The sequence below is a fragment of the Motacilla alba genome, chromosome 10, assembly GCF_015832195.1.
Source record: "Motacilla alba alba isolate MOTALB_02 chromosome 10, Motacilla_alba_V1.0_pri, whole genome shotgun sequence".
Lineage (NCBI taxonomy): Eukaryota > Metazoa > Chordata > Aves > Passeriformes > Motacillidae > Motacilla > Motacilla alba.
The window spans coordinates 2,309,359-2,332,485 of record NC_052025.1 but is presented as its reverse complement, the minus strand read 5'-3'; the positions used below and the strand labels follow the sequence as shown (position 1 = coordinate 2,332,485).

At 50.0% G+C, this 23,127-nt stretch overlaps 1 protein-coding gene across 1 annotated transcript in view; it reads left to right on the top strand.

The window, feature by feature from the left end:
- Positions 1-23,127, top strand: part of TRIP4 (thyroid hormone receptor interactor 4) — a 29,420-nt gene that overhangs the window by 2,485 nt on the left and 3,808 nt on the right. Inside the window, exons 4-12 of the mRNA XM_038147238.1 lie at positions 1,499-1,732; positions 2,912-2,990; positions 4,928-5,057; positions 5,706-5,921; positions 6,246-6,372; positions 7,066-7,253; positions 8,210-8,334; positions 8,643-8,734; positions 22,784-22,886. Coding sequence (XP_038003166.1) covers positions 1,499-1,732; positions 2,912-2,990; positions 4,928-5,057; positions 5,706-5,921; positions 6,246-6,372; positions 7,066-7,253; positions 8,210-8,334; positions 8,643-8,734; positions 22,784-22,886 — 1,294 coding nt within the window. The remainder of the gene's footprint in view (positions 1-1,498; positions 1,733-2,911; positions 2,991-4,927; positions 5,058-5,705; positions 5,922-6,245; positions 6,373-7,065; positions 7,254-8,209; positions 8,335-8,642; positions 8,735-22,783; positions 22,887-23,127) is intronic.

Sequence of the window (23,127 nt, the reverse complement as noted above, 5' to 3'; positions counted from 1 at the left end):
ACTAAGTGTTTAGAACATCCTTTCCTGCTGTATCTAAACTATCTCAGTCACACTGATTGAAACTTTGGTTAGCAACTGAAATACTTTAGAAACTGTGGAATAAGAGCATAGAAACACCAAAACCTGAGAAATGCTGCAATTCCTGAGTAAGGAGTGGAACTTGAATTCATGTTTTTAAATGGAACTTTTTGGAGCAGGGAGGCTGCAAAGGTTGAAAGTATTTGTAAAAGTGCTTATAGGATAAACCACAGCATTTTTGAACTGCTGGGTTAAAAGTGGACAGTCATGTTGCATTTCCTTTAGTTACCTTCTAACTTAATTAAAATTAAGAAAAAAAAAAAGTGAGAAAGATCTGCCACAGTTACTTTATCTTGTTCTGGGTTTATTTCATGGTGTCAGGGTTTGAATCTGGCAGTGGCACTAAAACCAGTTGGACTTTACTGGGGGGACTGGAAATGCTGCCTCTGCTTATCACTAAGCCAGATTGAAACTCAGAGGTGAATCATGAAATCACTGAGGCCGGATCACAGAAGGAGGAGCAGAATTCATTTTACAGCTCAGTACTTGAACCCTTCTGTGTGGAAAACCCTCCTGTGGCTGTGCCAGGTGCTGGGAGGTGACATGGCTGTGAATGCCCTGCTGCCACCCCCAGCTGTGTCTGGGGACAGGCATACCCAAGGCGCACTGCTACAAACAGGGAGTCTAAATAATCAGTGGAAATTAACTTGGGAGTGATGCCTTGTGAAGGCTGACCTAGAACAGAGACTAGACAGGGCTCAAGAATAAAGTAGGGGTTTATTAAGAGGCCTCAACAGATCCACCTTGGGCAGCACAACCAAAAATGGGCACAAAATGGACCACAGGTCATGGAGTCTCACACTTTTATAAGTTTTGGTCCATTTGCATGTTTGAGTTAATTGTGCAATTACAGCTTCAGCCCATGCAGTCCCATCCTGCTTGTTTTCTCTCCTTGGTCCATGTTGTTTGTTCTCTTGGGCCTGAGATCTGCATCAGCTGTCCTTGGGTCCCCAGCTGGAGAAGGAATTGTTTTGTCTCCCTGCTCTGTGAGGAGAGCTTACTATCTCCTAATATGAAGCTTAGACTTACACTCTAAAGCAGCACAGAATCTGAAAAATATAAAACTAAAGCCTCAGGCGTCAGGGTAGCCGAGCTGCTGTTTGGAGCTGTTAAACAGGCGTGAGGCTGTGCAGAGCACAGAGAGCAGCGCTCGCTGCCCAAATCCCACCAGCTCCAGCTGGCATGGGTGGCAAACTTCGAGTGCATCCTGGTGTCCTTGCTTTGTTTGGATTCCTTGGGGCTTTTCTGGCAGGCCTGAGCTTGTCTTTCCGCTCGGTCTGGGGTCTGGTCCAAGTTTCATTCCACTGAGGCAGAGTAACACTTGTCTGAACTCCTGGCCTGCCCAGGGGTCAGTGCTGGCTCTCTGCTGCCAGTGCTGCACTGGGAGCACAGTTTGTTTGTTTATTTTTTTCCTTCCCAGGCCCAGGAGAGCAGCAGCGGGGTCAGCAGCGGTAGCGTTTGCTCTAAGAAGAAGCCCAAGTATGTCAGCCTGTACACCAGGGAGGGGCAGGACAGGCTGGCCGTGCTCATCCCGGGCCGCCACGCCTGCGAGTGCCTGGGCCAGAAGCACAAGCTCATCAACAACTGCCTGGAGTGTGGGCGCATCGTCTGTGAGCAGGAGGGCTCCGGGCCCTGCCTCTTCTGCGGGGCCCTGGTGAGTAAGCAGGGAGTTACTGCAAGGTACTGGGCAAGGGGCTGGTGAGGGGCTTGGAGCACAAGTCCTGTGAGGAATGACTGAGCCAGCTGGGATTGTTTAGCCTGGGGAAAAGGAGACTCGGGGGTGACCTTATCACTCTCTGTGACTCCCTGCAAGGTGGTTGTGGCCAGGTGGGGCTGGTCTCTTTCTCCAGGCAGCACTGACAGAACCAGAGCACGCAGTCTCAAGCTGCACCAATGGAAATATAGGTTGAATATTAGGAAAAAAAATTTTCATGGAAAGAGTGATAAAGTACTGGAATGGTCTGCCCTGGGAGGTGGTGGAGTCACCATCCCTGGGTGTGTTTAAAAATGGACTAGATATGGCATGTGATGCCATGGTTTATTTGAGGTGTTAGGGCATGATTTGGACTCGATGATCTTTAAGGTCTCTTCCAACCCAGTGATTCTGTGAATTCTGTGCCCCAGAAGTTCCTCTTGCAGAGTTCTAAATCAGGGAAGGAAAGAACCTGTTAGGAGGTTTTCCCCATGATTTGCATGGCTTTGGAGCTTGTCTGGTTTCTGACAGTCTCCTGTGTGTCACTGCAGTGACAAATTCTCTGCAAGGCTTCAGCCCCATCCCAGGCAAGCCCTGGTCTCCTTGTCAGGAGCAGTGTCCTGCTTTTCCTTCAACTCTTCTGTGATATGGATCCTTTGGGATACCCGATTCAGTTCAAAGGGCACCTTTTGGAGAAAGGGGACAAGTTATCGATGGCAGAGGAAATTCTTCTTCGTGTGAGAGGAAAATACTAATTGGGTAGAGCAAAATGTTTTAAAGCAGATTTTGCTATTTTGAAAGATCAATTTAACTCCCAGTGGCCAAGAAGGAGAGCAAAACTGTTGAGTTAAGGGTTGTGGTTCTGCCTGGGATGGTTCTGTGCTCATCTCTTGTCCTTTGAGCTCAGTCAGCAACACGTCCACCCACAGAACGGGGAGAGACCAAACTCTACTTTTCTCTTTTAGTAAAGAGCAAGCTTCCAGGGTTCTCCCCACCTCAGTGGGGAAGAGAAGGGGGTGTGGGTTGTCACTGCCACTTTAAACAGCCTGAACTGTTGTCTGGGGCTCTGAAACTGGTCAAACTGTGACATCCTTCCCATGCGATGTCCTTCCCAAGCCTTCATTCCCTTCTTTTCCTCAGGTGTGCACTAAAGAAGAGCAGGACATTCTTCAGCGGGACTCCAACAAGAGCCAGAAGCTGCTGAAGAAGCTCATGGCAGGTCAGTAGCTATTCCATACCTGGAATAGAATAAATCCAAATGGTCTGTGTGCATTATTTCCTTCAGACTTCACTGAGCCACTTGCCCTCACTGCTGCCCTTTGTCTGGCATTAAAAGGATGGATTGGAAGTTGGTTCCTTGGCTCCTCCTGCAAGCCTCAGGCAGCATTCCCAGGCTTCAGCAGAGGTGACAGTGGCAAGTGTCAAATTGGCAGCGTGTGGTGTCCTTTCCCTGAGGCCCCAAGGCTGCTCATTCAGCATTCCAGAACCAATCTCATGAACTGGATCATTGTAGCAGTCCTTTAAAATTAGGATAAGTCTCCTGTGGAATGTGTGCTGTGGAAGATAAAGTGCTGCTGTCTGACTTGCTGGGCTTAGAGAGGTGGTGGTTAATATTTTCTAATGGCTCTTCTTATCTCACACTTACCTTGTGAGCTAGAAATAGGAACAGAGCCAAGGAAAGCAAGAGGAAATACTACCCAGTGTCCCAGTGAAGACCTGTGCATTGTGGGGATGTTTGTCTCAGTTTAGCTGAACTACAGCCAAGGTCGTGGTGTTCTTGGTTGGAAAATACACTTTGCTGAGGAACTGGGGAAATATTTACTCCACATCTGGGCTTTTCCTTAGAGCTGTGGAGATGGCAGGAGGATGGAAGTCCTTGAGAGCACCAGCCAGTCTGTTGGCAATACGGATGTTGGCACACTTCAGAATCCCTTTTCTGACCTGTTTTATCTCTTTCCCTCCTGCCCCTGCCAGTTCTTGTTTTGTTCTGTGTGTAGGTAAAAGCTGGAAAGTGGTTTGCTGTTTGTCTTGGGAGTAAAAACTGTGGATCAGCCACCAAAGGGAAATAGAGGCGATTGTTTCCCTGAAATGAGGGCATTTCCCAGTGTGGTGAAATGCACTGGTTTGTTCCATCATGGCAGAGGTTCAGGCCTTTTTTTGTGGGTTTTTTTGGTTGTTCCCTGTTGGTTGGGTGGGTTTGAGCCCCTTGCCAGGAGGCGTAAGAAAGAAGAGCATTTGCTGGGAATAGATTTCTCCATCTCTGGAAGCAGCTGGTTGGGGGAATCTGGTGTGGTGTGCCAGAAGAGGGTATTGTTTGTAGGAGGCACAAACAGCAGTAGAAGGCTCTGGGTCTCCCTGGAATCTGTCCTGGGCAAGAGGCTCTTTGTGGAGGTAACAACATGTGGGAAGGGTTTGGAGGGGACTCCTAAAAAAGCTGGGGTTGTTACTGAAGAGGAAAAGCCTCCAGACCTTAGAGCCCCTCCCAGTGCCTAGAGGGCTTATGAAAAGGAGGGAGAGGGACTACTTAAATGGGAAGATAGTGATAGGACAAGAAGCAATGGTTTTAAACAAAAAGATGAGGAATTTACATTGGATTTTGGAAATAAATCCTTCTCTGTGAGGCTGGTGAGGCTCTGGCACAGGTTTTCCAAAGAAGCTGTGGCTGTCCTATCCCTGGAAATGTTCCAGGCCAGGTTGGATGGGGCTTGGACTGCCCTGGAATAGTGGAAGTTGTCCTTGGTGTGTTCCACCATGGCAGGGAGTGGAATGAGATGAGCTTTAAGGTTCTTTTCAACCTAAACCATTCCATGATTTTATGACCCGAGGCTCGTGGTTGGTGATGGGAGGGATTTTGACTGCCCAAATTGTTAGGGAAGGGTGAAGGAAAACCAAAGAGCAAGTGCTTCTCCTTAAACTCTACCCAGACTTTATCACTGTGATATTTAAATGATTCCTCCTCTTTGGAGGAAGGAGTCTTTGAAATGGGCTTGAGGGAAAATTGTGTCTTCAGCCTCCCAGAAAGATGCTGATCTTGCTGCAAAGCTGTACTTTTAGCTCCTGGCATGGCATTTGGTTCAGGGAGCATTTCTACAGCCTGGCCCACCCAAATGGCTTTAACACACTCACTGCTGAGCTGTGTTTTGTTTTGTGCCTCAGGTGCCGAAAGTTCAGGAAATTTGGATGCCATAAGCAAAGGCTTGCTGCCTCAGCAGGAAGCGAGACTCAAATCAGGCCTGGAGATGGCTGTGAAGCACAAGGACAAGCTGTTGGAGTTTGATAGGACAAGGTAAGATACTAGGTGGGAGATTGTCATGAGTAGCATAAATCACCTGGCAGGTGAGGTGCCTTTAGCAGAAACATTGGGAATTCCTTCTAAAACCCAGACTGCAGCCACTGACACCTTAATTATGGCATCCATTTGGGTGGGACAGGAGTCTCTGGAATGGATCCCTTTTGGGTGTCCTTGCTCTCCAGAGGGATGGGAAAGAGCAGGTTTATCGAATTCGCAGGCAACCCTGACGAGGGGAGAGAGAATGATGCATCTGACTCCATCCTATCAGAAGGCTAATTACTTTATTATACTATATTATTCTATATTATATTACACTGTGTTACATTACATCTGAACTGAATCTGCCCAGCATTCAACTCTGCACCAACTGCCCAGCATCTCGTGACTGTCAGCCGACAGTCCCGACTCACACACACGCTTGGCCCACAAAACACCATCACTGTGGGTAAACAATCTCCATATTGCAGTCTGCTTTTGCACAAACACAGGCACAGCAAATGAGATAAGAATATTCTTGGGAAGAATTGTGCCTTGCTTTTCTCTGTGAAGAGAAACGTGGGGCTACAGGGGTTGGAGGGTGGGTTTGAGGCTCTGCCGCAGTCCTGCTGTGCTCATCTTCTCCTGCGGGGGTTGCTCTCCCAGCGTGCGTCGGACGCAGGTCATTGATGACGAGTCGGATTACTTTGCCACGGACTCCAACCAGTGGCTCTCCAAGCAGGAGAGGGAAGCACTCCAGAAGAGGGAGCAGGAGCTGCGGGAGCTGCGCCACGCCTCTCGGCTGGCCAAGAAAATCACCATCGACTTCGCTGGCAGGCAGATCTTGGAGGAAGACAACAACATGGCTGAGTACCACAGCAAGTGAGTGAGGGCTGGCAGCGTGCCCGAGAGCAAGGAGGTGAAAATCCTTATGGAGAGTGGTCTGACATGCCTGTTAAAGCTGCTTGGGAAAGAGGTGTTTCAGAAGGCCTTGTCTCAACAGAACAACTTCAGCTCAAATTCACACCAAGCTGAGTTTCTGCACTAGAGAGCAGTGACTGCTCAAACTGGAAATCAGACCGAGCGAGGAAGTCATTTAGTTGAGGGGAATGGGGCAAAAAATGCTTTGAGTCAGAGTGTTTGGGGAGAAGGGAGATGTTCCCAGGGGAAGCAGGGAATGTTCATCCCTCTCATTTGTGCTTGCAGACTGGATGAGACCATTGCAGCCATGAGCTGTGGCGCACTGAGCGAGCCAGCCAGGAGCCCTGGGGCAGAGATGACACCAAACTCTGGGGTTTTGGTGAATCCCCGTCTCCTCCAGCCTGCTCCTTTGGTCAGTGGGGCTTCAGTGGTTTATTCCAAAGTAGTGACTAATTTTGGGGAGTTGAGCTTGAGAATTGTCGATTCCAGCATGTCTGTGGAAGGGGATCTTTTAGGGAAAAGATCACAGGATGGTTTGAGTTGAAAGGGACTTTGAAGACTGCCTCATTCCATCCCCTGCCATGGGCAGAGACAGCTTTCACCAGACCAGGTTGCCCTGTCCAGCCTGGCCAAGAACACTTTCAGAGATGGGGTGACCTCTCTAGACAACCTGTTTCAGCATCTCACAACTCTCACAGTAAAGAATTTCTCCCTAATATCCAATCTAAGCCTGCCCTCTGCCAGTGGAAGCCACTCCCCCTGTTTCCCCTTGTTTCTCACCCCCTCTTTCTTCCCCTGTGTCCCTCACTGGCCATCTCAGTTTAGGACAGAGAAGGTTTGACAATGCCCTGCTCCTGGTGGGTTGGTTTACTGGAGTTTAGCATCCTGCCTCCTTTTCAGGCATGCAGAAGAGTTTCTGAGAGTCAGCCTAAGGCTATGCCACCCTTTCACCTCTATTTTTTGAAGCCTTTTCTGCCAGATTCCCATTTTTCAAAGAGCATAAGGGTAATGAAGGATAACTTCAGAGAGGATTTGCACTTGATTTGCACACGTTGCTCCTGGAGAGGTGCTAACCTTTTTCCTGTTTCTTTTGAACACTCTCAAGTGGGTGGACCAAACTGGTTTGCTCCCACAAAGGAAAGCTGTTCATTCCACGGAGGCTGGAAGCGAGTCCGGCTTGGAGCGGAACCGGCTGCGGATTCAGGACCGAGAGCTGCAGGAGATCTCGGATGATGGTTGGTGCCTCAGCCTGCACCAGCCTTGGGCTTCCTTGCTCGTGAGAGGAATCAAAAGGTGAAGGTATCCAAAGGCAGCTCCTGCTCCACAGGGGAGGTGGGAGGTTGTGTTCCTCAGCGATCTCTGTGGTCCCACTGGCCCTGTGCAAGGACTGATACCTGTGATAGCTCCAGGTGTGGAAGTTGTGCTTCCTCTTCCAGTGGGTTGATGGGTTGAGGAGCTGGAGAATCTTTTTTTTTGAGGGTAGTACCTAACTTGTAAGGGACAAGTTTCTTCACAGTGGGTGAGTGTAGAGAGAGGGTGAGATTTCACTGCTATAGTTGGGGCGTTCCTGTGTGGAATTTGAAAAGCAAATAAGGTAATCACTTGAAGTATGTTCTTCTGGGTTTTTGTTCAGCATAAAGAAGGCAACAGCGGCACCAGGCTTTGTTTAAAAGAAACTTCCCCCACCCTGGCCTGGAATTGGGTTACTAAAAGGAGCTGCTACTGTTAATAGTGAACAAAGAATCTTCTTTAGCTTTTTTTTCCCTTCACCACATTTCTCATTTTGGAGACCAAAGCTTTTTCACTTTCCAAGCTAAAGATGCTGTAAATCCTAATGTGCCAGGATTCTTCATCCAGGTGTTCTGGGGATGCTCCAGCCACTCTGGTACAGCTGCAGAATTCCAGGATTTCCAGACAACTGTTCCATGCAGAGACCTAATCCCCTATTGCTCTCTTGATTTTTCTATGTGACTTTGGGAGCTTGTAAGGGACTTCTGTGAGCAGATTGTCCTGTATATGTGTTCTGCTGGCCCTGCTGAGGATTGATGTCCTCTAAAGCCCTGAGGACACTCTCTGCTTTATTTATGACATTGTTTTTTGCCTAGCTCAGCTTTTCTTTGTGGTCCTGACACATTGCTTGAGTTGGGATAATCAGGGCAAAGCTTAGCAGCAGGAATTGACTATGTTTGAATGAAAATGTGGGTGATTTCTGCTGAAGTTTTAGTCCTGCCTTTTCCTCTGTTCTTCAGGGTGGAGGGCAGGACCTGGTACACATCTCATCGAGGGAGGTTATGGATTGCAGCTACTGCTAAAAGACCTTCCCCTCAGGAAATCTCAGAACTGGAGGCCACCTACAGAATGCTGCTGGGGAAAGGTGACTCCTCTCCTTGGTTCTTGGAGTGATTTGGTACATTGAGCCTCATAATGAGCAATGTCAGAAATCCCTCTCTGCTGGGTAGAGCTTGCTATTCATAAAATTAAATTACCCAGCCCTAGTCCTTCATGAGGAAGATCCTGACCTGGAAAAGACACCAAAAAAAAAAGTGTTAAAATTGCTGTATGTGTTGTTGTGCCTCAATAAGTAGAGATGCCTGGAGGAGAGGGAAGGGCACTTGGGGATTGGAAGACCCCAGCTGTGTGTGGGAATATGGGCTCCCTGAAGAGCTGTTTGTTTTGCTGCAGATGTGGAATTTCCAAGTGATTATCCCTCAGGATGCCTCCTGGGCTGTGTGGATGTGACTGATTGTTTATCACAGGAACAATTTCAGGAGCAGGTGAGTACAGAAATGAACCTTTCCATGCTTGCAGTAACCAGCACGTTTTTAAAGTGGTAGAACTTGCCTCTGGAGAAGACATTGAGTGGAAATTTTAGATTGTGTTGAGAAGATACAAGTTAGAGCAGAAATTTATGTGGCAGAGGACATGATGGGGCCTGGCAGTTCAGGACAGCATGGAAACATGGACAGCTCTGCCCCAGTGGTGGTGCTGTGCCTTGGGACCTTGTCCCTGCCCTGCGGTGCCGGTGGCACTGACTGCTCTGGTGTAGGAGAGAGTGGCTTGGCCTGAGCAGAGGGATCATGGTCCAGAGCTGCTGGATCTGCCTGGTGCTTCTTACAGGAGCTGGAGGTCACAGTGGCCTCACTGGTGATGTCACACTGGCCTAGCTGGTGAGTGTTGTGTCCTGTTTGGGGCACTGAGGGACCTGGAGATGGAGCCATGGAAAGGTGAGCTCTTTCCCACCAGGGAGGATGGACAGGAGAGCCACAGGAGTACCTGTAGCGAAGCAAGGCTGGAATCAGGAGTCTCTTGAGAAATCTCAACCTATGAAAGTCCATGGGTGATGATGATGTGTGTCCAGATGTGCTGAGGGCATTGGCAGGTGGCCTTGTGAGGCCGCTCTTAGCTTGGGATGGTTATGGCAACCAGGAGAGGACTCTTTGTAACTTTGTTGCACCCGTGGTTAGAAAGGGAAGGAAGGAGATCTGGACACTTCAGGCCAGTCAGCTTCACCTTGGTCTCTGGGAACCTCATAGAGAGATTTCTTCCACGTGCCCAAAACTGGCTTTCAAGAGCAGAGGTCATTATGAATAGCAAGTGTGGATTCACCTAAGAATAAACTCATGCTTTACTAACCCCATGACCTTCTTGCATCCAACAGATAGAGTGGAGAGTATCTATTGACCTGCTGTCCTGGAGTAGGCACAAATCCCAGAGGAGTCCAAACCAGTAGAAACCAGTAGAAACAAATTCCAGAGGAGTCCAAACCAGTCCAAACCACATCTAGACTACTTGGGTCACCATAAAATTGTTGATAAACTGGAGCAAATCCCATGGAGACCACAAGGGTGCTTAGGGGCTGGAGCCCTGTGAGGAGAGGCAGGAGACACAGACATCTTCCCCTTCCTGCAAGGAGATTGCTGGGAGACAGAGCTGGGCTCTGCTGACATATGTGGCAGGAGGGTCATAAATTGAAAGGGGAGGGTTCAATGTGGCTTAAGGAAGCAAATGACCATAAGGATGACCCAGCAATGCGGCAGGCATTGCTCCAGGGGTTGAACAGTCTTCACCTGGGAAAATTTTCAAGACCCAAGAGGATGAAGCTGTGGGCAGCCTCACCTGAATTCAGTGTTGGCCCCGCTTTGGTTGGGAGGTTGGACTAGAGACCTTCTGAGACCTGAGTCTTATGCTGTGACTGACTCCATGCTCCTAAAATCTGGAGCAGGTGCTTTCCTTGGGATGTGTTTTATGGACTTACAAAACCTGCACTTAGCACCATGCACAGCATGGCTGTTCCTGATCCCGTTTCATCCCTGCTCACTCCACTGCCCCTTGTGCGTGTCAGGTTTGAATCACCAAACCATGTAGGGCTTGATAGTGATCCATGACTGTCTTGTGAGGTTGAATAGATGGGTTCCTTGGGAAGGAATCCACCAGGATGGTCTTGCTGTGAAAAGCTGGAGAGGCAGCAGGAGTTGGGGCTGTTTTTCAGGAAGTGCTCCTCTGGCTTTCCCAAACTCGATGAGGTTTTTACCTGGGAGAGATGCCTGGAAAGACAGGGATGAGGTTGTATCTCCTAATCACAGGAGGAAGGCAGAGAAGTTAGAGTATGAGCAGCAGAGGGAGCTTTGGGACTGGAATGCCATGAAACCTATGGGAGTATTTGGCTTTGTATGGGAACAAGCCATGAGGGGGAGAGAGGAAGGGGCACCGAGGCCATTGTAGGGATTTTCTTTTGTAGCATCCACTAATTTGCAGTTTGGACTTCAGTGCAGGTTCTTGTCCATCTCCTGCTGTCTGTAACAGTGGTGGAAAAATAGATCTTGGTCTCTCACAAGTACTTTTCTGTTTGTCGCAATCCCTCCTCTTCCTTTGTGGATGTGTTGTTCAGGCATCGGTAGAATGGCTGTGACAGCATCTCTGATCTGGGAATTGTGCTGTAGGTAACTAGCTTGAATCTTCCCAGGGAGGACCTTCCCAATGAACAACTTTCTCTGGAAATCCCTCCCAATCTGTGGGCACTGCTTGGCCACAGAGGGACTGGAGGCAGAGCAGTGTATTCCAGGAGCACCATTATCCAACCCTTTAGTTACAGATTTCCCTTTCTCCTTAATGTTGTGGCATTTCCCGGGTTGAATTTCTCTGCCTTTTTGCTGCTCCCATCTTCCAAACTACTTATAATCCCTAATTTCTTGCCTTTTTATGGTGATTTTGTCTGTTTTTCCCAGGATTCCTTTAAGCAGCGGTAATTTCCCTCGCTTGTGTGCTAAAATCCAGAGATGTGAGCCTTTCTGCAGCTGCTTTCTGAGGAAATGGCTGGTTTTGGGGGCTCTCAGGAGCAAGTGCATCTGAAGGAAGCTGAGCTGAATTTAATTGCAATTGTCAGCAAGATGACAAAATGTGCAGCACCAGCTCAGAAATCAGAGTTGGGTCTCGCCAGGAGTAAGAAATCCCTGTTGCTCACGTGGGTGTTTCAGCCCAGGTTCATCAGCAGTGTCAGCACTGTGATCCAGCCATTTCCCAGTGTGCAAAGATTCCTTGTAGCTCAGGCAGAGAGGCAAGGAACATGATGCTTTTTCACCACTTAGGGCGTGCAGAAACATTGGGTATTTTCAAGGAATGTGTGAGCAGGCGAGGGGAGGTGATGTGGAGCAGAGACCTCTCGGGGATTGAGCTCTGGTGGAGCTTTTCCAGGCGCTGTGCTTTGACTCACACCTCTCCTCCTCACCACCTCCCGTTTTGAGGCTCCTGCATGTTCCAGAAGGAATCATTTCACAAGTGCAGGGTGAGCCTCACTTGCAGGTTATACCAACCTCCCAAGGATGAAATAGTTCCTGGCTTGCTCATGGTGTTTTGATGGTGATCCAGTGTTTTTTGGCAGCCACAGAAGTTTGGTTTGACTCCTGTGACTATTTGTTCCCATAGGCAAGGGAGACTCTTCCTGGTCTTAGGTCTGTTTTTCTTCTGTTTTTCTTTGTCCTGGGGGTGTTCACCTGGAGAAGAGAAGGCTCCAAGGAGGCCTTAGAGTCCCCTCCAGTGCCTAAAGGGACTCCAGGAGAGCTGGAGAGGGACTGGAGACAAGGAGTTCCAGGATATGGGGAAATGTCTTCCCACTGCCAGAGGGCAGGGTTAGATGGGATATTGGGAAGGAATTGTTCCCTGTGAGAGTGGTGAGGCCCTGGCTCAGGGTGCCCAGAGAAGTTGTGGCTGCCCCATCCCTGGAAGTGTTCCAGGCCAGGTTGGACAGGTCTTGGAGCAGTCTGGTCTAGTGGAGGGTGTCCCTGCCCATAGCAAGGGGTGGAATGAGATGAGCTTTAGGGTCCTTTCCAACTTAACCCAGTCTGTGATTCCATGGCTTTGTGGTCTGTCCCCACTGTAACTCTCCCATTACCTCTCAGCCCTTTCACTGCTGTCACCCACTCCCTGTTTAGCACTGTCTGCAGATTTAATTTCCCTGCTGTTTGCATCCTCTCTCAAGTTGCTAATGAAGATGTCGTGGCACCCCGCTGGTATTTTTCTATCATTACCCTCATTTAATTTTTTTTTTTTTACATGTGTGCTCAAAAAACCAAAATTAAGCAACGCTGCCCCAGCAGCCTCAGACCCATTCCCTGCCAGAGCTCTTGCATTATGACCAGGGAGGGGTTATTTAACCACATTTTTACTGCACATGTAAGCCTGGCCTTTCATCACCACTGAGAGGGGGCGGTCCCTACCTTCCTCTGCCCTACCTGCAGCATTTGAGGCCCGACTGACGTTGTTGAGATGGTTTGCAGATCCTGAGGATGTGTGGGAAGTGATGATGGAACAGGATCTGTAGTGCTGGAGCTGGCAGGGAGCAGAGGAAGAGTAGAGATGTCCTTGTGATTAGGATCAGTGGCACGTCAGGTACCCTAATCCCAGTTATGCTGCCTATTGCACGAACTAGTTAAATCTGCTCCTCTGGGTCTCTTTCCCACATGAAAAATAAAGCAATTCTTCCAGTCAGAGGTTATTTACACCACATCTTACTGCTCAGAGCTGTGATCTTTGGCTTGAAGCTGCTCTGGCAGCAGAAGTTGTGTTCAGGCAGGAGGGTCCGGCCCAGGTGTCCCGCCTCACTTGTTCTGTTTGCAGGGAGCTGCAGCAGGAGCTGCAGCCTAAACTCAGCCCTGGTTGCCTGGTGCCTGGAGATCCCTCTGAAATCTCAGGATTTCCAGTTGAGCTTTGCACATCTCGCCCCTCCTCAGAGTACATTCTGGGCTCATTTCCTTCTCTTCCTGGCAGCAACCCAAAAATCCCTGCTCAAGACCAGAATGATTCCTTTGTTACACTTTTCAGCTAGAGGTGACCTGGAAACTTTTTTCCCCCTTGGAGATGCAGGCGTTCACTGAGGCTTTTCCTTGCTCCGGGGCTGACGTCACTGACACCTTGAGCAGAGCAAGGAGCTGCCCTTGTTTTCCTGCACGAGGTGTCAGTGACTTCAGCAGCGCCCACTTGGGATCTGTGGGATGGGGCAGGCAGGCCTTGGCACAGGACTAAAGCCAGCAGGGAAGTGTTTACATTGATGCCATTTCCATGTGCTCTGAAGTCCATGTTCATTTTGCTAATGGCTTTGATCTGAGAGGCTATTCAACTGGAAAAAGAGTGTTTCCTGCTGCTGTTTTGGTGGTTGATAGGTGTCTTTGGCTTATTTCGAGTGCAGACACACGCCAGTACCTGGATGGAGCTATTATACCAGGCTGAGATATTGGCTAATTATGTTTGATGGGAGTTAAGTGTTTATTTTTCATTTCTAGGTGATCACTTAGTGTCCTAAATCTGCTCAGGGAACATGCAGAAGCTATTTTTGTGCCATGAGATTGCAACTATCATTTAAATAGGCTCCAGCTTTCCCACTCAGGAAATTTGGGTTTAAACTATTGGCCTCCTCTTCCCTCCCTGGTGAAAAGAGCAACAAATAAAAAAAAAAGAACTCTGGTGCCCAGTGTACAGAACTTGGTTTAGATTCTCAAATAGGAGTGAAGAAGGGTAGAGACTTTCTATATTTAGACTCCAGAAGGTGCCTGTTTAGATTATCTCCAAATAAAGGAACAATAGCCCTCTGGGAGTATTTTCCTAAGGAGTTAATGGGAGGGAGAAACACAAACATAGACATTGATGTGTACTTCTAAGAACAGTATAAATGCATAGAGACTTTTTATGAGGACCTGGTCCCTGAGGGAAAGGTTTCCTAGCGCAGGCTCCGAGTGAGACAAATGCCTGTTTGTGTGGAGCTGTGGCAGTCCTGGCCCCTTCCTTGCCTCCACCACTGGGATATTTGCCTTCTCATTCCTGAGGCACCTCTCCCAGTGAAGGATTTTTAGCTAGGTCAGATATCCTTCCTTCTGGAGCAGTCTAGGTTGTTGTTAATGATTGCAACCCACGAAAGGCCTTTGAACTTTACAGGGCCCTGCATTCTCCTGAGCTGAATTTGTCTTTTCTGTGTAGCCAGATGCCAGATCCAGTGGTGTCAGGCATTAGGCTGGCTCACAGGGTGATGCATCTCTTTAATTCAGATTCTCACCCCACAAAATCCCCCGATTTGTGGTTCTGGGAGCAGAGCAGGAATGCAGCTGGTTTGGATTAGAGATGGTAAGAGATGGGGGAGTTTTTCCATATGGGAAGTGCTTTGGTTTTCATCAGAGGCTCTTCTGAGGCTCCAGCTGCCTTGCATAAGCCAGCAGGTTTGCTCAGGTCACTGCTCAGGCTGTTAAGATGAAGGAGAGATTGTCACTTGATGATGATTAATTTAGGAATGCATTAGCATGCCAAAGAAATCGAATGATAGAGGCCTGCTTGCCCTCTCCTCTGGTTTCCTAGACCCAAGGGAGAAAGCGAAGCCAAGGCTGAAGCATATGACTTAATTAATGATGACTGTGGACTTTGTCTCTGCTACCATTTCAGCAAACTACTCATGAGCTGGCAGGGCCTTTTCCCTCTCTCAGATGTGGTCACTGATACTTGCTGCCTTCTCAGTGTTTGGGTTTTATTTAATCCTGAAACTGAGGGTTAGATACTGACCTGGAGCCCCACGGCGGGTGCCCCACGGCCTTCCCGTCCAGGTTGAGCCGTGACCACCCTTTCCATGGTGACCCCAAATGATGTGTCAGCTGCAGAATGCAACCCCCACAGTACATGCAGAGTGCCCAAGGACTCTGCTTGCTTAAGCTTTTGTTGGTGTGTCACTGATTTCCTAACCCTGAACAGACCGGTCGCTCCAAAGCGTTTCCTGGTCCTGTGAGAGATCCCATCCCATTCGAGGGGTTGAATCAGTTCTGGGAGCAGGTGCTGGCATCATACCTCCCTGGGGAGCAGCAGCAAGGGCCGGCATGGGGAGAGGCAGCTGCCCCGGTGAGCCAGGGCAGGGGCAGGGCTGTGTTCCCAATGTTTGGGTTTTCCGGCTCGGTTGGGTGTCCTACCCCTGTACTTCCCAGCTCTGACTGTGAAAGGACTTTGTGAAGCTGCTTGAAGTCTGACTGTACATAGCCAGGTGCAGCTCCATGAGGTAACCTGGTTCCCCTCAGCTCGTCCTCCCTGCTGCTTTTCCCTTCTCCTTGCCGATGGGGCTGTGTTGGAACTCAGCTTAGCCCTGCCCCTGCTGTCCCTTGGCACAGGGGCATGAAAACAGCCCTTTCAGCCCAGCACCTTCCCAAATATTATTCCGAGTCCACCCAGTTTCTCCTGAACTGGTTGTCAGGAGCTCTATAAATATCTCCAGCCTTTCCAGGGTTTACCGTGGGCGCTGTTGTCCCGGGCTGGGATGTGAGGGCAGGAGGCTGTTGGTGGCTGTAGGTCCTGCCCTGCCGGTTCAGGGAGAGCTGGGGTGTGCAGCGGCTGCTGCTGGCACTGCCGAGTCCTCCGGAGCCCTGGCAGACAGCTCGGAGTGCGCCAGCACAAGTCTGAATTTTAAATCTACATTTCAAAGTCCTGTTATTACTTACTGTGTTTTAATTGCTTCCCCTGCCCTTCAAATCAAAGTACAGCCTGTGGTGTAGAGACACCTCGATGAGAGCCGGGCTCTGGGCTGGAGGCGGAGAACACCCACCGGATGGATCCGCCCCGCCGGGGAAGGATCCCGCGGCGATCCCAGCCTGCTGGGCCTGCTCTGGTTGCATACCAGGCAGGCATGCGAGGGGCAGAGCAGCCGAGGGCTGCCAGGCATTGTGGTGGGAAGAAGGGGAAAGCAAGGCAGGCTCGCAAAATTCCTTGTGCATCCTGGTGCAGGGAGCGTGTGCCAGCACAAGAGCTGCCAGCAGCAGCTGTAAGCGCTCAGGAACAGCAGGGAGGATGTTGACTGCAACAATGCATCAAGGCTGCGGTTTGTAGCCTCAATAGTCAGGCAGTTAACTTTTTTCTCTTTTTTTTAACAAAGACGTTTTGATTGCCAAATCCATAACCATTAGCAGCTGTGGTTTCGAGCTGTTCCTTCCTCACACGTTGCAGTCTAGACCTGACAGGCTTTCAAACAAAAGTTTGGCTGACAGCTTTTGTTTGGATTTCTTTGTGATCCTACTTTTTTTCCTTCTTTTCGTGTTCTGTTGATTTGAAGTGAACATCAACGTGCATCCCTTTGCTAACACAGCCTCTGTGGAGCAGCTTTGCTCCATCCCTGAGCTCTTCCATGGCCAAGGACAGCTTGTAGTGTTCTTTGGGTGCATGTTCTGGATGTTTCTGCCTCGAGCTAGAAAATTTGGCATTTCTAGAAACTTGGATCTGCTTTAGGGTTTCTGTTTAGGAAAATGTTACATTTCTCATGGGCCAAAGGCTGGTTGGCATATGACCTTAAATGATGGTGCTTGAGAACGTGCTTGGAGTTGGAAATATGATGCAAGACCGTGTCATGAGGGTGATCAAAACTCGGAGTGAAGCAGTTGGTGCTCTGCAAGTGCTTTTTCAGGACTGGAGGGCTGAATCAGGAGGTGACACAGTGGTGGTAAACCTGGATCTGCCATTTGCAGTTGGGTGTCACCTTTGGGTGAATGTGCCCTGGAGCACTCAGGGTGAAGGCTGTGTTGGGAAAATTGGCTGGATAATTCCCCAAAGGGAACGTCCTTTTAAAGAGATGATGGAGACCACTGCTGTCAGAACAAATGCCAGGGAGCTGATGCTCCTAAACCACTCTCCTTGGAAGAGTGACAGGCCAAATGTGGCTTGGGCACAATGGCACCCACATCCACTTAAGCATTATCTCTCAGATTTGATGGCTTCATTTCTCCTGGATCCTTGTGTTCATGGTGCAGGCATTGCTGCAAGTGCCCTTATTTGGCTGCAGCACCCCCATCACTCCCAAAAAGCTGCCCATTTTCTTTTCCCTCTTGCAAACCACTGAAGAAACATTTTCTAGCTGGATGGTGAGCAATTTCCCTCCGGAGAGGAGGAGAAAATGGCTGTTTAGTAGTTAATTACCTGTTACGTGTCTCTGACAGCGATGAAGCTTATGAGGCATGAAAGAAGAGCGGATCCGCCTCTCCCACAAATCACCAAGAAAACAGGGCGAAGGAAGTTGGGCTCCCAGGGGATCCCTTGCATCCCACTCCTCTTTTTGCATGTGGCCAAGAGGTGTCTCCAACACCCAGGACGAGCCCAGTGTGTGTTTCTGCCTGCTGGGGGGCGCTGATTTATTGCCACTGCTGGATCCAGCAGCCCCGCTCTGTCAGAGGAGATGCTGCCTCCACCAGGATGATTTTTTTCCCCTTTGAATGCATTTTATGGTGAACTCTCTTGCCAACACATGGGGTCTGCTTGCTTTTATTCTTTCCAGACAGCATTGCTTTCCAGTGCTGTCTCTTTTATTTCAAGGCTCTTGGAGAGCAGCAAGGAAATGAAGGCTGGAGCGGGTGTCCTGGCCCGGCGCTGCCTGGCAGAGCGAGCCGTGTTTTCCCTGTTGTTCACTGAGGAGCCACGCCAGGAAAATGATTCACCCCTTTCCATCATGAACCTTGCAGAGCATCTCAAGCACCTCCTCGCTGCTGGTGCCCCCGGCAGCTGTAAGATGGAGAGAGTGGCAGTGACCAGGGGAAGGACCACAGGTTCCAGCGTGCAATGCTCCGCCACGCTCCGGCTAACCGGGATGTGCGCTCCCGTGGCAAGGAAAGCAGAGGAGAGCTCAGGCTGCATTGCAGGGCTCCATAGGCTGGCGTGTGTGAAACCAGGACTGTTCCCACCCCTTTGTGTCCCGAGGCCTTAATGAGAGCAAGAATGCTCCTGGAGGGTCGCTAGAGAAGCTGCCGGGCGCACTGGGGCTTTGTGCAGTGCAGAGCCGCTGCTCCGTGCACGCGGTGCCTTTGTTCCTGCCTCGGATGCACCGGAGCAGAGCTCATCTCGTTAGTGATGGTTTGGCTTCCCCCCAGGACGTTTTCCTTCTGCTCTTTCCATTCCCCTGCCTTCGGGTCACAGCAGTTGGGTTCAAGCCAGTGCAGCTTACTGGGGAGGGGTGCAGCAATCGAGGGGTTTGGGATGGCCCTTCTCGATGTTTTTTTTCTCCTGCAGAGATGCAGTCAGGATGAGCAAAGGGTCCCAAGTGCTGCGTTGGTACCAGGGATGCTGGGTGAGCCTGCATGGCCCCAGCATCCTGCTGCAGGCTTTACCTAAATCGGGAAAGAAAAAAGTGTAACAGATTGGTGTGGGGGGAAAAATATAGCAGGATTTTTTCTTCTCAGATGTCAGAGAAGGTGGGTTTGTGTCTCTGCTGGCTCCGAGCTGGCTCGTCCCCTCCTTTGCTCTTTTGCTGTGGGCTGTGGAGCGGGAGGCTGGCAGCCCTGCTGCTATTCCTGGTGGTGACAAGCTGGTGATGGGAGACGAGGGATGGTGAAAACAAAGTGTAGGGAACATTCATTAGCAATTATCCCTGCTTGCAGCTTGAGCTGGGTGGCTGTTGGGGACATCTGATAGCCACTTAATACGTGTTCAAAGTGCTGGCTCTGGCGTGAGGGTGAGTCTGGTGCCCGATTTTTGGAGGAGCCCAGTGCTCAGCTCCCTTTTCCACCTTCGTTTAACCTCGAGCTCTTCCTGCAGGTAAAGCTGCCTTGAGATCTGCTTTTCTCTTCCCTCCCACCTAATCTCCTCACAGCTGGGGTCTTCCAGACCTGTTAGCAGCAAAGTGAAGCCCAGCTGGAGAGGTGGGATGAGCAGGGGGGGCAGTGGCTGTGTGGAGGCTGTGTGTAGAGTGAGTCTGTGGGGTGTTGGTGTGAAGCAGTGGGAGGAGCAGTTCTTGGTGAGCCACATCAGCTGTTTGCAGCCCACAGAGCCCACTGGCCTCCCGCCTGCCTTGTTGCCTGCTGACTACAAGGTGGCAGAAGGTCTGAAAGGAGGCTGAATCTTGATTTTTCCCACTGTAGTTGCATTGCATAACCTCTCTCTTTCAAGCTTCTCTGGTCATCTGCAGGATTGGAGAAAGGTAGGTTTGCTCCTTTTTGAGGGACAATCTGGTCTCTGGTCTGTGTTTGTTGTATCACCTTCTAAATGCCAAGTTGCTTCCAGGGAGAGGCAGTGTAAAGCCTGGAGTATCAGCACCTATCTTTTTAAACACCTCCACTATGAGAAAGATAAATGCTGTTGAATTTAAGAAGGGACATCCCCCATCAGACTCCTGGCTGGGTTTGATTCTTGGTCTCTGGAAGAGAGGGAGCATGGTTTCACTCTGAACTGACCTTCTTTTTGAAAAACTGCTGTTGGAGATTGTCTTTACTGGGGATCACAGAATCCCAGACTGGTTTGGGTTGGGAGTGACTGTAAAGTTCATCTCATTTCATCCCCTGCCATGGGGTGAAACATGCCTTCCACTAGAGCTGGTTGCTCCAAGCCCTGTCCATCGTGAACAGTATGACAGGATATGCTCTGTCCTCTCCCTCTGCCACACCAGCTCTAGGTTTGGGCTTTTATTCCAAGCTCAGCTGTACTGAAGTGATGATGGGCTGCCTGTGGGGTAGAGTAGTTGGGGATAATTTTTTTCTCTGTCTCCTAAACTGCTGGCTTTTCAGACAGTAGAGTAACACGACTGACCTTTCACAGCAGAACCAGTGAGAAATTAGGTTTTGGTACTTAAATTTGGGCAGCTTTGGACAATGTAATGGAGGCAGACCTGTTTGGTGTCTTGGTGGCAGCATCTCCACTGAGAGTGGGGCTTCCTAAATTTCTGTGGGATGAATGAATGGAATGTACTCATGGAAGAGACTGGGGGAAGAAGGGAGCTGGGCTGTTGGCTTGGCTCAGCATCTTGTGGGAGCTCAGCCTCATCTTCCTCACCTGGGAGCATCTTGACTCTAGGCAGAGGAAAAGGTTATGTCTCTTTCCTGGCTCCAGCCTGCAGGAATATTCTGGATTTTTGTTCACCAGGATGAGATAAGAGGTTTCTGGGGTAGGTACCATAGGAATCTTTAAATGCAGCAGCTGGATGAGGGGCGCCTTCCCTGCCTCCTGGAAGGGAGATGCCAGAGGAAGGACCAAAGCTTTTTAAAGTGAAGGACACAAAGGGATTTGGCTCACAGACGGAAATGCACCCTGGAAGCAAAGATGAAAGGCTGTGGTGTGGAAGCAGGAATTCAGGTCACAGTTGTGGCACCCACCTTGGCCTTGAGATCAGATTGAGCAGGAACTGTTGGAGCTGAAGGCCTGATCCAGGTTTTGACTGAAAGCTGTCAGTGGAGAAACCAACTGGCTGTTGCTTCACTGCTGATGCCTGTCTGGGAGATGTTCCTAGGATGGGGCTGTAAAAGGTGTGAGGGGGAACATGGTGGTGTCCAGGTCCACCTGGGCGATGTGCTGAGGGGATTTGGGAAGCAGCTGTATTCCAGCAGCAGGACCTCTGCAACACACCCGTCCTGGCTGCCCCACCTGGCTGAAGAAGCCACGGGCTGAACCAGGTGTAGTGTAGCAGGATCATCTCTGCGGCCAGGTTTGGGTAGCCTCTGGTCCTCCAGGAAGAACCTTGGTCCTTTGGCTTGTCCTCAGGTCCTCCAGCCACGGAGTGCCAGCATTTCACACTCTCCAGGTGTTAACTGGGGATATTCACGTTGGCTCTTCCTAACCTTCCAAGATCCTCCTTCCCTGCAGATGGGAAACGAAAAGCCTTGGCATGGGCATGGAGCAGTGGAAGCAAGTCAAGTAAGGTGACTCAGCCAAAAAAGAACAGAGAGGAAGAAATCTGTCCAAGCCTGGGTCGGTGCAGCAGGGCATGGGCGCATGGTGCGGATCAGGGCGGCTCCTCCTCCCCGGCACGGAGCTGCATGGAGCAGCTGAGGGCTTGTGCCTCTCTCTTACCCAGTGCACAGCTCTTACACGCTGTTGTAAAATGAGAGGGCTTGGAAACGCTTCCCCTGGCTGATCCAATCCCAGCGTTGGGCTTCTGTAAATCTCCCTGAACTGCTGGCAATGCTGCCAAACCCTGCTGCAGTGTGGGGAGAGCAGGTCGCTCCCTGCTTCCCTCGCCGTGCCCAGCTGTTCCAGGGCAAATCCAAACTCATTTTGGCAGGTCGGTGAGAGCTTTTCAAACACTCGGCCTAGGAGTCATTTGTTAGTAACAAATGGGGGATTTGCCAGGACACGCAGCTCCATCTGGTCTGGCATCCTGTCCCCTCCAGCAGCCTTGACGGATCTGCTCGAGGAAGGCAGGGGAGCAGGAAAAAAAAGAAGGCATTTTTCCCATGGAAGGAAAACCACTTCCGCAGTCTGTTTGAGCAGGGTTTCCTGGGCTGGAGCATCCTCATGGCATGTGCTGGCCTCAGCGCCTGTCAGCACCGGCTCTGCAGCTCATGGACAATCTGAGGTGAGAGCTGAGACATACATTTTTTATGACTGTTTTGCATTTCACCTCTGAATGCCAGGGAGGCTGAGCTGCAGCCAGCCAGGATCTTGGTGTGCTTCCTGCATGGAGTGGTTTTTTTCTCATTTTTCCCCACATGGTTAATGAGAGAAACAATTTTAGAGGTCTTCTTCCAACCTAAATGCTTCTATGATTCTATAATCTGTTTATTCTCTTCCTGTAAAATTCCCCCATGTCTTCAGTGTGTTAAAATCCCTCCACTGGCTCTGTGAATGGAGCCAGCCCTGAGCTGGCCTCTCTGAGCCATCACCTTGGTATGTAGCAGGTGTGTTGCTCAGCCTTTATATGCAAGTGAATGTCAAGGAATGTGTGTCCCACAGCAGGACAGTGCACTCTCCAAGTCTCAAATCCTTGTGTTTGGGTTTGAGCTTTGTGGGGAACGTTTGGGGATGTATCTGTAGCTGGCACAGCTAGTGGTGGCCACCTTTCTGGTGGCCATTTCAGGCTGGGTTTGGCAGGTTGTTTTGGTTGTAGTGCTGGTGTGCTGTCCATGACCAGCTAGGAATTAGTGGGAATATTCGCATTCCCGGTCATCTGAATCCAGGGATGCATCAGGCTGTCCCTGGCTTGTCCCAGTGAACAGGTGGGCTGGTGATGGTAGGGTCCTGACCACATCTCTCTCAACATCCCAGGGTTCTGATCGGCCTAAATCAAGTGTGAAACCACAGGGGTAGCACAGGTCAGTGCTAAAGGAGGCTGAAAAGGGTCTGGGAACACCCAAGGTGAAGGGATCCAAAGAGGCAGCGAGCTTCAGCACAGGCGTGGTGGGAAGAGCCTGAGCAAGGGGCTTGCAGAATAAGACTCAAAGCTGGAATTGTTTGGTTTTTTTTTCATGAGAAGTTCTTGAAGTGGTTTGGTCTGAGCTGCTACAGCCTCCATATAACCTATGTCTTGGCTAAGATCCCTCTGTTCTTGCCCACTGAGCTCTTTCTGTGCCCATGCAGCCGTCCTGACTCTGCTCTCTGTGCCTCTCTGTGTTTCACAGTATCCAGAGCTGAGCCAGGAGTCTGGATCTCCATTTGTCTTTATCTGCACTAATCCCCAGGAGATGGTTCTGAAGTTTCCCATCAAAGGAAAACACAAAATCTGTAAGTAGTAAAGTTTCCCCAGGTGCCCCCCCAGCCCTTGGAGCCGGCTCCCCTTGCCACCCCAGCTTGCCGTTGCCAGATGAGTTCCCAACCTTTGCCGTCTGCTCTTTGATCTGGAGGTGTTTGTTTAATGGCTCAAACACATCTGTAATATTTTTTTGTCTTCAGTTCCCCTTTCCCCAGATGTTGCTTCCTTCCAAATACATGCTTCTTCCTGCCTCTGCAAACACTCGGGGAGTCA